At 46.5% G+C, this 15,909-nt stretch overlaps 1 protein-coding gene across 1 annotated transcript in view; it reads right to left on the reverse strand.

Moving 5' to 3' along the window:
- LOC106606173 (TGF-beta receptor type-2) overlaps nt 1–15,909 on the reverse strand; it is a 72,684-nt gene that overhangs the window by 42,952 nt on the left and 13,823 nt on the right. The window contains exons 2-3 of the mRNA XM_082975988.1: nt 13,294–13,444; nt 11,782–11,992 (exon numbers count right to left, since the gene is read on the reverse strand). Coding sequence (XP_082832114.1) covers nt 11,782–11,992; nt 13,294–13,444 — 362 coding nt within the window. The remainder of the gene's footprint in view (nt 1–11,781; nt 11,993–13,293; nt 13,445–15,909) is intronic.

Raw genomic sequence — 15,909 nt, forward strand, 5'->3', positions numbered from 1 at the left:
TCTCAATGTTGACTACGCTTCCCTTCTCAATGTTGACTACGCTTCCCTTCTCAATGTTGACTACGCTTCCCTTCTCAATGTTGACTACGCTTCCCTTCTCAATGTTGACTACGCTTCACTTCTCAATGTTGACTACGCTTCCCTTCTCAATGTTGACCAAGCTTCCCTTCTCAATGTTGACTACGCTTCACTTCTCAATGTTGACTACGCTTCCCTTCTCAATGTTGACTACGCTTCCCTTCTCAATGTTGACTACGCTTCACTTCTCAATGTTGACTACGCTTCCCTTCTCAATGTTGACCATGCTTCCCTTCTCAATGTTGACTACGCTTCCCTTCTCAATGTTGACTACGCTTCCCTTCTCAATGTTGACTACGCTTCCCTTCTCAATGTTGACTACGCTTCCCTTCTCAATGTTGACTACGCTTCCCTTCTCAATGTTGATCAAGCTTCCCTTCTCAATGTTGACTACGCTTCACTTCTCAATGTTGACTACGCTTCCCTTCTCAATGTTGACTACGCTTCCCTTCTCAATGTTGACCAAGCTTCCCTTCTCAATGTTGACTACGCTTCCCTTCTCAATGTTGACTACGCTTCCCTTCTCAATGTTCACTACGCTTCCCTTCTCAATGTTGACTACGCTTCCCTTCTCAATGTTGACTACGCTTCACTTCTCAATGTTGACTACGCTTCCCTTCTCAATGTTGACCAAGCTTGCCTTCTCAATGTTGACTACGCTTCACTTCTCAATGTTGACCAAGCTTCCCTTCTCAATGTTGACCAAGCTTCCCTTCTCAATGTTGACCACGCTTCCCTTCTCAATGTTGACCATGCTTCCCTTCTCAATGTTGACTACGCTTCCCTTCTCAATGTTGACTACGCTTCCCTTCTCAATGTTGACTACGCTTCCCTTCTCAATGTTGACCAAGCTTCCCTTCTCAATGTTGACTACGCTTCACTTCTCAATGTTGACTACGCTTCACTTCTCAATGTTGACTACGCTTCACTTCTCAATGTTGACTACGCTTCACTTCTCAATGTTGACTACGCTTCCCTTCTCAATGTTGACTACGCTTCACTTCTCAATGTTGACTACGCTTCACTTCTCAATGTTGACCATGCTTCCCTTCTCAATGTTGACTACGCTTCACTTCTCAATGTTGACTACGCTTCCCTTCTCAATGTTGACCAAGCTTCCCTTCTCAATGTTGACCAAGCTTCACTTCTCAATGTTGACCACGCTTCCCTTCTCAATGTTGACCACGCTTCCCTTCTCAATGTTGACCAAGCTTCCCTTCTCAATGTTGACCAAGCTTCCCTTCTCAATGTTGACTACGCTTCACTTCCCAATGTTGACCAAGCTTCCCTTCTCAATGTTGACTACGCTTCACTTCCCAATGTTGACCAAGCTTCACTTCTCCATGTTGACCAAGCTTCCCTTCTCAATGTTGACCAAGCTTCCCTTCTCAATGTTCACCAAGCTTCCCTTCTCAATGTTGACTACGCTTCCCTTCTCAATGTTGACTACGCTTCCCTTCCCAATGTTTCCAAGCTTCACTTCTCAATGTTGACTACGCTTCACTTCTCAATGTTGACTACGCTTCACTTCTCAATGTTTACCAAGCTTCCCTTCTCAATGTTGACTACGCTTCCCTTCTCAATGTTCACCAAGCTTCCCTTCTCAATGTTGATCAAGCTTCCCTTCTCAATGTTGACCAAGCTTCCCTTCTCAATGTTCACCAAGCTTCACTTCTCAATGTTGACCAAGCTTCCCTTCTCAATGTTGACCAAGCTTCCCTTCTCAATGTTCACCAAGCTTCCCTTCTCAATGTTGACTACGCTTCCCTTCCCAATGTTTACCAAGCTTCCCTTCCCAATGTTGACTACGCTTCACTTCTCAATGTTTACCAAGCTTCCCTTCTCAATGTTCACCAAGCTTCCCTTCTCAATGTTCACCAAGCTTCCCTTCTCAATTTTTTACTAAGCTTCACTTCTCAATGTTGACTACGCTTCCCTTCTCAATGTTGATCAAGCTTCACTTCTCAATGTTGACTACGCTTCCCTTCTCAATGTTGACTACGCTTCCCTTCTCAATGTTGACTACGCTTCCCTTCTCAATTGTTAACCAAGCTTCCCTTCTCAATGTTGACCAAGCTTCCCTTCCCAATGTTGACTACGCTTCACTTGTCAATGTTTACCAAGCTTCCCTTCTCAATTGTTCACCAAGCTTCCCTTCTCAATGTTGACCAAGCTTCCCTTCTCAATTGTTCACCAAGCTTCCCTTCTCAATGTTCACCAAGCTTCCCTTCTCAATGTTGACCAAGCTTCCCTTCTCAATGTTGACTACGCTTCACTTCCCAATTGAAGCTGTCAAATTCACAAGCTGAAAAGGAGGACATTGCAGAGTAACACACTGATCCAGACAGATCTTCACGAGTCTGAGTGACTGATTAGAAACAAGAGCCGTCTGGCCAAGCAGACAGGAAACACAGGAACAACAGACAAGACTGATACAACTCTGGTTGATCAGTAACATCTGGATCTGTTGTCTTGACAATCATTCATTTCTCCACAGACATTTGGTGATCAAGTAGTATTTCTATGTAACGAATTATCTCACTACTAAAGAAGGCGTGGATATACACACCCACACACACACCCACACACCCACACACACACACACACACACACACACACACACACACACACACACACACACACACATGTACACACTCACACAAACACACACCCACATGTACACACTCACACAAACACACACCCACATGTACACACTCACACAAACACACACCCACATGTACACACTCACACAAACACACACCCACATGTACACACTCACACAAACACACACCCACATGTACACACTCACACAAACACACACCCACATGTACACACTCACACAAACACACACCCACATGTACACACTCACACAAACACACACCCACATGTACACACTCACACAAACACACACCCACATGTACACACTCACACAAACACACACCCACATGTACACACTCACACAAACACACACCCACATGTACACACTCACACAAACACACACCCACATACACACTCACACAAACACACACCCACATACACACTCACACAAACACACACCCACATGTACACACCCACACAAACACACACCCACACATACACACCCACACACACACACACCCACACATACCCACACACACACACACCCACACATACACACTCACACAAACACACACCCACACGTACACACTCACACAAACACACACCCACATACACACTCACACAAACACACACCCACATGTACACACTCACACAAACACACACCCACACCCACATACACACTCACACAAACACACACCCACACATACACACTCACACAAACACACACCCACACATACACACTCACACACACTCACACCCACACACACACTCACACAAACACACACCCACATACACACTCACACACACACACACCCACACATACACACCCACATACACACTCACACAAACACACACCCACATGTACACACTCACACAAACACACACCCACACATACACACTCACACAAACACACACCCACACATACACACTCACACAAACACACACCCACACGTACACACTCACACAAACACACACCCACACGTACACACTCACACAAACACACACCCACACGTACACACTCACACAAACACACACCCACACGTACACACTCACACAAACACACACCCACATGTACACACTCACACATACACACACCCACATGTACACACTCACACAAACACACACCCACATGTACACACTCACACATACACACCCACACATACACACTCACACAAACACACACCCACACATACACACCCACTCACACAAACACACACCCACATGTACACACTCACACAAACACACACCCACATGTACACACTCACACAAACACACACCCACATGTACACACTCACACAAACACACACCCACATGTACACACTCACACAAACACACACCCACATGTACACACTCACACAAACACACACCCACATGTACACACTCACACAAACACACATGTACACACTCACACAAACACACACCCACATGTACACACTCACACAAACACACACCCACATGTACACACTCACACAAACACACACCCACATGTACACACTCACACAAACACACACCCACATGTACACACTCACACAAACACACACCCACACGTACACACCCACACACACACACACACACACACACATGTACACACTCACACAAACACACACCCACACGTACACACCCACACGTACACACCCACACACACACACACACACACACACACACACACACACACACACACACACACACACACACACACACACACACACACACACACACACACACACACACACACACACACACACACACACACACACACACAATGAATGACCCAAACACAGAGTTGTAGTGTCTGTATAACTTGGTGGCCCACAGTAAGACTGCTCTAGGCACGTCAGAAGAATGCTGTGCTAGGGAATGATAGGGCCTAGGGGGAGAATGCTATGCTAGGGAATGATAGGGCCTAGGGGGAGAATGCTATGCTAGGCAATGATAGGGCCTAGGGGGAGAATGCTATGCTAGGGAATGATAGGGCCTAGGGGGAGAATGCTATGCTAGGGAATGATAGGGCCTAGGGGGAGACTGCTATGCTAGGGAATGATAGGGCCTAGGGGGAGAATGCTATGCTAGGGAATGATAGGGCCTAGGGGGAGAATGCTATGCTAGGGAATGATAGGGCCTAGGGGGAGAATGCTATGCTAGGGAATGATAGGGCCTAGGGGGAGAATGCTATGCTAGGGAATGATAGGGCCTAGGGGGAGAATGCTATGCTAGGGAATGATAGGGCCTAGGGGGAGAATGCTATGCTAGGGAATGATAGGGCCTAGGGGGAGAATGCTATGCTAGGGAATGATAGGGCCTAGGGGGAGAATGCTATGCTAGGGAATGATAGGCCCTAAGGAGAGAATGCTATGCTATGCTAGCACCTAAGGGGACAACAATGCAAGGCATTTATAGAGCAGGAATAATTAAAAGAAGGCCCTTCTTGCCTCGTCTCTCAGATCGTTCACAGCTTTGTGGAAGTTACCTGTGGTGCTGATGTTTAGGCCGAGGTATGTATAGTTTTTTGTGTGCTCTAGGGCAACGGTGTCTAGATGGAATTTGTATTTGTGGTCCTGGCGACTGGACCTTTTTTGGAACACCATTATTTTGGTCTTACTGAGATTTACTGTCAGGGCCCAGGTCTGACAGAATCTGTGCAGAAGATCTAGGTGCTGCTGTAGGCCCTCCTTGGTTGGGGACAGAAGCACCAGATCATCAGTAGACAGTAGACATTTGACTTCAGATTCTAGTAGGGTGAGGCTGGGTGCTGCAGACTGTTCTAGTGCCCTCGCCAATTCATAGATATATATGATGAAGAGGGTGGGGCTTAAACTGCATCCCTGTCTCACCCCACGGCCTTGTGGGAAGAAATGTGTGTTTTTTGCCTATTTTTTTTTTTTTTTGCCTATTTTAATTTGACATTTGCTTAGTACATTGTTTTCACTGAGGAAATGTACAAGTCTGCTGTTAATGATAATACAGAGGATTTTCCCAAGGTTGCTGTTGACGCATATCCCACGGTAGTTATTGGGGTCAAATTTGTCTCCACTTTTGTGGATTGGGGGGGGGGATCAGTCCTTGGTTCCACATATTGGGGAAGATGCCATAGCTAAGGATGATGTTAAAGAGTTTTAGTATAGCCAATTGGAATTTGTTGTGTGTATATTTTATAATTTCATTGAGGATACCATCAACACCACAGGCCTTTTAGGGTTGGAGGGTTTTTATGTTGTCCTGTAGTTCATTCAAGGTAATTGGAGAATCCAGTGGGTTCTGGTAGTCTTTAATAGTTGATTCTAACGTTTGTATTTGATCCTGTATATGTTTTTGCTGTTTGTTCTTTGTTATAGAGCCAAAAAGATTGGAGAAGTGGTTTACCCAGACATCTCTGTTTTGGATAGATAATTCTTTATGTTGTTTGTTTAGTGTTTTCCAATGTTCCCAGAAGTGGTTAGAGTCCATGGATTCTTCCATTACATTGAGCTGATTTCTGACGTGCTTCTTTTCCCGTAGTGTATTTCTGTATTGTTTTAGTGATTCAACATAGTGAAGGAGTAGACTCAGGTTTTCTGTATTGTTTTAGTGATTCAACATAGTGAAGGAGTAGACTCAGGTCTTCTGTATTGTTTTAGTGATTCAACATAGTGAAGGAGTAGACTCAGGTCTTCTGTATTGTTTTAGTGATTCAACATAGTGAAGGAGTAGACTCAGGTTTTCTGTATTGTTTTAGTGATTCAACATAGTGAAGGAGTAGACTCAGGTCTTCTGTATTGTTTTAGTGATTCACCGTAGTGAAGGAGTAGACTCAGGTCTTCTGTATTGTTTTAGTGATTCAACATAGTGAAGGAGTAGACTCAGGTCTTCTGTATTGTTTTAGTGATTCACCATAGTGAAGGAGTAGACTCAGGTCTTCTGTATTGTTTTAGTGATTCAACATAGTGAAGGAGTAGACTCAGGTTTTCTGTATTGTTTTAGTGATTCACCACAGTGAAGGAGTAGACTCAGGTCTTCTGTATTGTTTTAGTGATTCAACATAGTGAAGGAGTAGACTCAGGTCTTCTGTATTGTTTTAGTGATTCACCATAGTGAAGGAGTAGACTCAGGTTTTCTGTATTGTTTTAGTGATTCAACATAGTGAAGGAGTAGACTCAGGTTATCTGTATTGTTTGAGTGATTCACCATAGTGAAGGAGTAGACTCAGGTCTTCTGTATTGTTTTAGTGATTCAACATAGTGAAGGAGTAGACTCAGGTTTTCTGTATTGTTTTAGTGATTCAACATAGTGAAGGAGTAGACTCAGGTCTTCTGTATTGTTTTAGTGATTCACCATAGTGAAGGAGTAGACTCAGGTTTTCTGTATTGTTTTAGTGATTCACCATAGTGAAGGAGTAGACTCAGGTTTTCTGTATTGTTTTAGTGATTCAACATAGTGAAGGAGTAGACTCAGGTCTTCTGTATTGTTTTAGTGATTCACCATAGTGAAGGAGTAGACTCAGGTTTTCTGTATTGTTTTAGTGATTCACCATAGTGAAGGAGTAGACTCAGGTTTTCTGTATTGTTTTAGTGATTCAACATAGTGAAGGAGTAGACTCAGGTCTTCTGTATTGTTTTAGTGATTCACCATAGTGAAGGAGTAGACTCAGGTTTTCTGTATTGTTTTAGTGATTCAACATAGTGAAGGAGTAGACTCAGGTTTTCTGTATTGTTTTAGTGATTCAACATAGTGAAGGAGTAGACTCAGGTTTTCTGTATTGTTTTAGTGATTCACCATAGTGAAGGAGTAGACTCAGGTTTTCTGTATTGTTTTAGTGATTCAACATAGTGAAGGAGTAGACTCAGGTTTTCTGTATTGTTTTAGTGATTCAACATAGTGAAGGAGTAGACTCAGGTTTTCTGTATTGTTTTAGTGATTCACCATAGTGAAGGAGTAGACTCAGGTCTTCTGTATTGTTTTAGTGATTCACCATAGTGAAGGAGTAGACTCAGGTCTTCTGTATTGTTTTAGTGATTCACCGTAGTGAAGGCGTAGACTCAGGTTTTCTGGGTCTCTATGTTTTTGGTTGGACAGGTTTCTCAATTTCTTTCTTCGGTTTTTGCATTCTTCACCAAAACATTTGTCATTGTTGTTCATTTTCTTTGGTTTTCTGTTAGACATTTTTAGATTAGATAGGGAAGCTGAGAGATCAAATATACTGTTTAGATTTTCTACTGCCAGGTTTACACCTTCACTATTACAGTGGAACGTTTTGTCCAGGAAGTTCTCTAAAAGGGATTGAATGTGTTGTTGCCTAATAGTTTTTTAGTTGGTTTCCACACTACATTCCTTCCATCTATAGCATTTCTTAATGTTACTCAGTTCCTTTGGCTTTGATGCCTCATGATTGAGTATTGCTCTGTTCAAGTAGATTGTGATTTTGCTGTGGTCTGATAGGGGTGTCAGTGGGCTGACTGAACGCTCTGAGAGACTCTGGGTTGAGGTCAGTGATAAAGTAGTCTACAGTACTACTGCCAAGAGATGAGCTATAGGTGTACCTACCGTAGGAGTCCCCTTGAAGCCTACCATTAACTATGTACAGACCCAGAGCTGTAACAGAGCTATAGGTGTTCCTACCATAGGAGTCCCCTCGAAGCCTACCATTGACTATGTACATACCCAGAGCTGTAACAGAGCTATAGGTGTTCCTACCATAGGAGTCCCCTCGAAGCCTACCATTGACTATGTACATACCCAGAGCTGTAACAGAGCTATAGGTGTTCCTACCATAGGAGTCCCCTCGAAGCCTACCATTGACTATGTACATACCCAGAGCTGTAACAGAGCTATAGGTGTTCCTACCATAGGAGTCCCCTCGAAGCCTACCATTGACTATGTACATACCCAGAGCTGTAACAGAGCTATAGGTGTTCCTACCATAGGAGTCCCCTCGAAGCCTACCATTGACTATGTACATACCCAGAGCTGTAACAGAGCTATAGGTGTTCCTACCATAGGAGTCCCCTCGAAGCCTACCATTGACTATGTACATACCCAGAGCTGTAACAGAGCTATAGGTGTTCCTACCATAGGAGTCCCCTCGAAGCCTACCATTGACTATGTACATACCCAGAGCTGTAACAGAGCTATAGGTGTTCCTACCATAGGAGTCCCCTCGAAGCCTACCATTGACTATGTACATACCCAGCGTGTAACAGAGCTATAGGTGTTCCTACCATAGGAGTCCCCTCGAAGCCTACCATTGACTATGTACATACCCAGAGCTGTAACAGAGCTATAGGTGTTCCTACCATAGGAGTCCCCTCGAAGCCTACCATTGACTATGTACATACCCAGAGCTGTAACAGAGCTATAGGTGTTCCTACCATAGGAGTCCCCTCGAAGCCTACCATTGACTATGTACATACCCAGCGTGCGACAGAGCTGCAGGAGTTGTGACCCGTTTTTGTTGGTTATGTTGTCATAGTTCCCTCTCTCTCTCACCATCTTCACCTCTTTCTCTCTCTCTCTCCCTCACTCTGTCTGAACTCTCTCTCTCTCTCCTTCTCCCCCTCTCTCTCAAATCAAAATCTCTCTCCCCCTCTCCTGTCTTTCTCTCTCTCCCTCTCTCTCTTTCTCTCTCCCTCCTTCTCTCTCCCCCTCTCTCCCTCTCTCTCCTCTCTCCCCCTCTCCTTCTCTCTCCCCCTCTCCTTCTCTCTCCCCCTCTCCTTCTCTCTCCCCCTCTCCTTCTCTCTCCCCCTCTCCTATCTCTCTCCCCCTCACTCTCCTTCTCTCTCCCCTCCCCCTCTCCTGTCTCTCTCCCCCTCACTCTCCTTCTCTCTCCCCTCCCCCTCTCCTGTCTCTCTCTCTCTCCCTCTCTCTCTCCCCTCTCCTGTCTCTGTCTCTCTCTCTCTCCTGTCTCCCTCTCCTGTCTCTGTCTCTCTCTCCCTCTCCTGTCTCTGCCTCTCCTGTCTCTCCCTCTCCTGTCTCTCCCTCTCCCTCTCCTGTCTCTGTCTCTCCCTCTCCTGTCTCTCCTCTCTCTCTCCCTCTCCTGTCTCTCCTCTCTCTCTCCCTCTCTCTCTCCCTCTCTCTCCCTCTCCCTCTCTCTCCTTCTCCCTCTCTCTCCTTCTCCCTCTCTCTCCTTCTCCCTCTCTCTCCTTCTCTCTCCCCCTCTCCTGTCTCTCTCTATATTTCTATACAGTCTGTGCAGTAGCACGTGGCTGAGATGTTTCTGCTTTGAGTAAAGCACAGACAGGAAACCACATGTCTGAGATCTCCTGCAAGGCCCCACAGGTCCCACGCTATACCACAGTCTCCCTACCTCTACCTCTACCTCTCACAGGGCTGGAGGATTTGTCTCCCTCTACCTCTACAGGGCTGGAGGAGATAGGTCCCACACTACACTACACTGTCTCCCTCTACCTCTACAGGGCTGGAGGAGATAGGTCCCACACTACACTGTCTCCCTCTACCTCTACAGGGCTGGAGGAGATAGGTCCTACACTACACTACACTGTCTACCGCTACCTCTACAGGGCTGGAGGAGATAGGTCCCACACTACACTGTCTACCTCTACCTCTACAGGGCTGGAGGAGATAGGTCCTACACTACACTACACTGTCTACCTCCACAGGGCTGGGGGAGATAGGTCCCCACTACACTACACTGCTGTCAATCTCTCCCAGAAGTAGACAGTGTAGTAGGTCTTCCTGTAGCGAGGAAGAAGAGGAACGCCGTCCCACATCGTCTCCACTCTGAAACTAATACGTCAGCCTGTTCTATCCTACAGTACTGCCCATGTGCCCTTGAGCAAGGCGCTTAACCCAAATTGCTCCTGTACGTCGCTCTGGATAAGAGCATCTGTTAAATGACTACAATGTACCTCAACTCTCCCTTTCAGTGGTGGTAGAAAGTAGAAACCCTTACAGTATAACTAGAAAGAGAATGGCTGTTTCCTCCTGTAAAGTTTCTAAACCAGTGTCTACGACACCGTTTCTCTCTGGTCTAACAGTGTTATCCATAGACAGTGTGTTCCTGATGTATTTGTCAGCTGTGTAAATGACAGGATGATTTAATGGATATATAAGTTAACAGATGATTAAATGTAGCAGAATACGTGTATTAGATGAATTGACTGATGCAGTAAGGTATTCACTAACAGAATACGTGTATTAGATGAATCGACTGATGCAAAATGGTACTCACTAACAGAATAAGTATATTTGATGAATTGACTGATGCAGTAAGGTATTCACTAACAGAATACGTGTATTAGATGAATTGACTGATGCAGTAAGGTACTCACTAACAGAATACGTGTATTAGATGAATTGACTGACGCAGTAAGGTACTCACTAACAGAATACGTGTATTAGATGAATTGACTCATGCAGTAAGGTATTCACTAACAGAATACGTGTATTAGATGAATTGACTGATGCAGTAAGGTACTCACTAACAGAATATGTGTATTAGATGAATTGACTGACGCAGTAAGGTATTCACTAACAGAATACGTGTATTAGATGAATTGACTGATGCAGGAAGGTATTCACTAACAGAATAAGTGTATTAGATGAATTGACTGATACAGTAGGTGTGAAAGGTACTCACTAACAGAATACATGCATTAGATGAATTGACTGATGCAGTAGGTGTGGAAGGTACTCACTAACAGAATAAGTGTATTAGATGAATTGACTGATACAGTAGGTGTGGAAGGTACTCACTAACAGAATAAGTGTATTAGATGAATTGACTGATACAGTAGGTGTGGAAGGTACTCACTAACAGAATAAGTGTATTAGATGAATTGACTGATGCAGTAGGTGTGGAAGGTACTCACTAACAGAATACGTGTATTAGATGAATTGACTGATACAGTAGGTGTGTAAGGTACTCACTAACAGAATACGTGTATTAGATGAATTGACTGATGCAGTAGGTGTGTAAGGTACTCACTAACAGAATACGTGTATTAGATGAATTGACTGATGCAGGAAGGTATTCACTAACAGAATACGTGTATTAGATGAATTGACTGATGCAGTAGGTGTGTAAGATACTCACTAACAGAATAAGTATATTTGATGAATTGACTGATGCAAAAAGGTACTCACTAACAGAATAAGTGTTTTAGATGAATTGACTGATGCAGGAAGGTACTCACCGGGAGCGAATTCCAGGTTATTGTTACACTCCTCCCCAGTACAGGAACAGATGAACAACGGTCCTCCAGAGCTCTTCTTCTCCTTCATGGTACATGTAGAACTGTTGTAGTCATCCAGCACCACACCGTACAGAGGCTGGGAGGGGTCATGACACAGAGTCTCAATGCTGTAGTTACCGTCATTCTTCCTCCTGGAGATAACGGATAACGGAGAGAGAGAGAGAGAGAGAGAGTCAGACAGACACAGAAACATGCACAGACTGACACAGACCCCCCCCCCCCTCTCCACTGTAACCCTACCAGATGGAGACTGACCCCCCCCTCTCCACTGTAACCCTACCAGATGGAGACTGACCCCCCCCCCCTCTCCACTGTAACCCTACCAGATGGAGACTGACCCCCCCCCCTCTCCACTGTAACCCTACCAGATGGAGACTGACCCCCCCCCCCTCTCCACTGTAACCCTACCAGATGGAGACTGACCCCCCCCCCCTCTCCACTGTAACCCTACCAGATGGAGACTGACCCCCCCCTCTCCACTGTAACCCTACCAGATGGAGACTGACCCCCCCCCTCTCCACTGTAACCCTACCAGATGGAGACTGACCCCCCCCCCTCTCCACTGTAACCCTACCAGATGGAGACTGACCCCCCCCTCTCCACTGTAACCCTACCAGATGGAGACTGACACAGACCCCCCCCCCCCCCCCCTCTCCACTGTAACCCTACCAGGTGGAGACTGACCCCCCCTCTCCACTGTAACCCTACCAGATGGAGACTGACACAGACCCCCCCCCCCTCTCCACTGTAACCCTACCAGATGGAGACTGACACAGACCCCCCCCCCCCTCTCCACTGTAACCCTACCAGATGAAGACTGACACAGACCCCCCCCCTCTCCACTGTAACCCTACCAGATGGAGACTGACACAGACCCCCCCCCTCCTCTCCACTGTAACCCTACCAGATGAAGACTGACACAGACCCCCCCTCTCCACTGTAACCCTACCAGATGGAGACTGACACAGACCCCCCCCCTCCTCTCCACTGTAACCCTACCAGATGGAGACTGACCCCCCCTCCACTGTAACCCTACCAGATGGAGACTGACACAGACCCCCCCCTCCACTGTAACCCTACCAGATGGAGACTGACCCCCCCCCTCTCCACTGTAACCCTACCAGATGGAGACTGACCCCCCCCCTCTCCACTGTAACCCTACCAGATGGAGACTGACACAGACCCCCCCCCCTCTCCACTGTAACCCTACCAGATGGAGACTGACCCCCCCCTCTCCACTGTAACCCTACCAGATGGAGACTGACCCCCCCCTCTCCACTGTAACCCTACCAGATGGAGACTGACACAGACCCCCCCCCCTCTCCACTGTAACCCTACCAGATGGAGACTGACCCCCCCCCCCCCCCCCTCTCCACTGTAACCCTACCAGATGGAGACTGACACAGACCCCCCCTCTCCACTGTAACCCTACCAGATGGCGATGCAGACTTCCTGCTCCAGAGGACAGATGGAGGTGATGGAGCAGTTAGAAAGGCAGCTTCCTGTTCCGTTGCAGGATGAAGACTCCACGTCACAGAACATACACAACTTCTTCAGACTGAAGGGCGGCTGGAACATCCCATCTGGAGAAACACAATGAATCAAATTCAATATGTCGTCATTCAATCAATCAATCCATTCATATGATGTAACTATATTACTTTACACACAGAAACACATCACTAAGTGCTGAACGGTACCCCCCCCTCAATCACAGGGGTGAACTGCATCCCAGCAATGTAATCATTGTTTACATTTTGAGTCATTTAGCAGATGCTTTGATCCAGAGCAACTTACAGTAGTGAGTGTTTACATGTCGCTATTTGTTCATACTGGTCCCTCGTGGGAATTGAACTCACAACCCTGTGTGATTCAAGTGTCATGTTCTACCGACTAAGCCACATGGGATCAGTCTGCTCTACCGACTGAGCCACACGGGATCAGTCTGCTCTACCGACTGAGCCACACGGGATCAGTCTGCTCTATCGACTGAGCCACACGGGATCAGTCTGCTCTACCGACTGAGCCACACGGGATCATTCTGCTCTACCGACTGAACCACACGGGATCAGTCTGCTCTACCGACTGAGCCACACGGGATCAGTCTGCTCTAGCGTGTCTTTCACTGAAGCTGATCTCTATCCGCTCTCCGCTCCCTGACCTGTTGAGGCCTGCCTTGTCCTGACAAACCTCTGGTCTATCTGACTGTGGGTTCCTGACTGACTGACTGAAAGTTCCTGACTGACTGACTGACTGAAAGTTCCTGACTGACTGACTGACTGACTGTAAGTTCCTGACTGACTGACTGACTGTGAGTTCCTGACTGACTGACTGACTGAAAGTTCCTGACTGACTGACTGACTGAAAGTTCCTGACTGACTGACTGACTGTAAGTTCCTGACTGACTGACTGACTGAAAGTTCCTGACTGACTGACTGACTGTAAGTTCCTGACTGACTGACTGTGAGTTCCTGACTGACTGACTGACTGACTGACTGTAAGTTCCTGACTGACTGACTGACTGAAAGTTCCCGACTGACTGACTGACTGACTGCACACTAACTTAAGCCACAGAACCACTGAGCCGTATTTAGTGGTAAAGGAGTCCTTCACTCAGAACCAGAGAGGACGTATGAAAGTCACTAACACAGAGTCAAACAGTCAGTCAGTCTGTATCATATCTGTACATCGATAGACACAGAGAACAGTCAGTCAGTATCATACCTGTATATTGATAGACACAGAGAACAGTCAGTCTGTATCATATCTGTACATCGATAGACACAGGAATCTCTACAGAGCATTTAGTTTTTAGGGCAGCAGACCACAGAGTCTATCCAGTCAGTGTTTTAGCCTGAGTTCTGACTGTGTGTGTGTGTGTGTGTGTGTGTGTGTGTGTGTGTGTGTGTGTGTGTGTGTGTGTGTGTGTGTGTTATCTGATCACTGCTCCATCCTCCAGGTTATCCATTTCACAGGAGGCAGACCTCATGTAACTCTCAGACACATTGTTTCCAGTCTAACTGCAGCGCAAGGAGAGTTCACCCACCCAGCCAGAGGCCTGAACCAGCTAAATACCGTCCCGTAGATACTAAAGGGTCGGCTGAAAGTGAGTGACCGAGGCTCAGCGCTGAGGGTCGTCCACCCACCCAGCCAGAGGCCTGAACCAGCTAAATACCGTCCCGTAGATTCTAAAGGGTCGGCTGAAAGTGAGTGACCGAGGCTCAGCGCTGAGGGTCGTCCACCCACCCAGCCAGAGGCCTGAACCAGCTAAATACCGTCCCGTAGATTCTAAAGGGTCGGCTGAAAGTGAGTGACCGAGGCTCAGCGCTGAGGGACCAAACTGCTGTTTATTTTGTGGGATTCTATTGGTAAACGGTAAGTGTGTACGTTTCCTTTAGTAAGCCACACAGCTATCCTGTCTAGACACGGTATACAGCACAGGCTCACCCACGCGGAACGTGGGTCATGACCACAGCTGCTCAAACACTTTCTCAGGACCGCCCTCTGTTCTGATTGGGTCTTTCTGAACTGACTCCTTGTGTGTTCTTAGGACCGCCCTCTGTTCTGATTGGGTCTTTCTGAACTGACTCCTTGTATGTTCTTAGGACCGCCCTCTGTTCTGATTGGGTCTTTCTGAACTGGCTCCTTGGGCAGTATGTGTGTGGGAGAAAGAGTTTGTGGTTTTGTGCAAGAGTGAAAGATAGAGAAAGATTCAGTGTGTACGTGGGTGGGTGTGTGTGTGTGTGTGTGTGTGTGTGTGTGTGTATGTGTGTGTGTGTGTGTGTGTGTGTGTGTGTGTCTGTGTGTGTGTCTGTGTGTGTGTGTGTGTGTGTGTGTGTGTGTGTGTGTGTCTGTGTGTGTGTCTGTGTGTCTGTGTGTCTGTGTGTGTGTGTGTGTGTGTGTGTGTGTGTGTGTTTCAGTGTGTGTGTGTGTGTGTGTTTCAGTGTGTGTGTGTGTGTGTGTGTGTGTGTGTGTGTGTGTGTGTGTGTGTGTGTGTGTGTGTGTGTTTCAGTGTGTGTGTGTGTGTGTGTGTGTGTTTCAGTGTGTG

Source organism: Salmo salar, chromosome 05, assembly GCF_965601325.2.
Source record: "Salmo salar chromosome 05, fSalSal1, whole genome shotgun sequence".
Taxonomy (NCBI): Eukaryota; Metazoa; Chordata; class Actinopteri; order Salmoniformes; family Salmonidae; genus Salmo; species Salmo salar.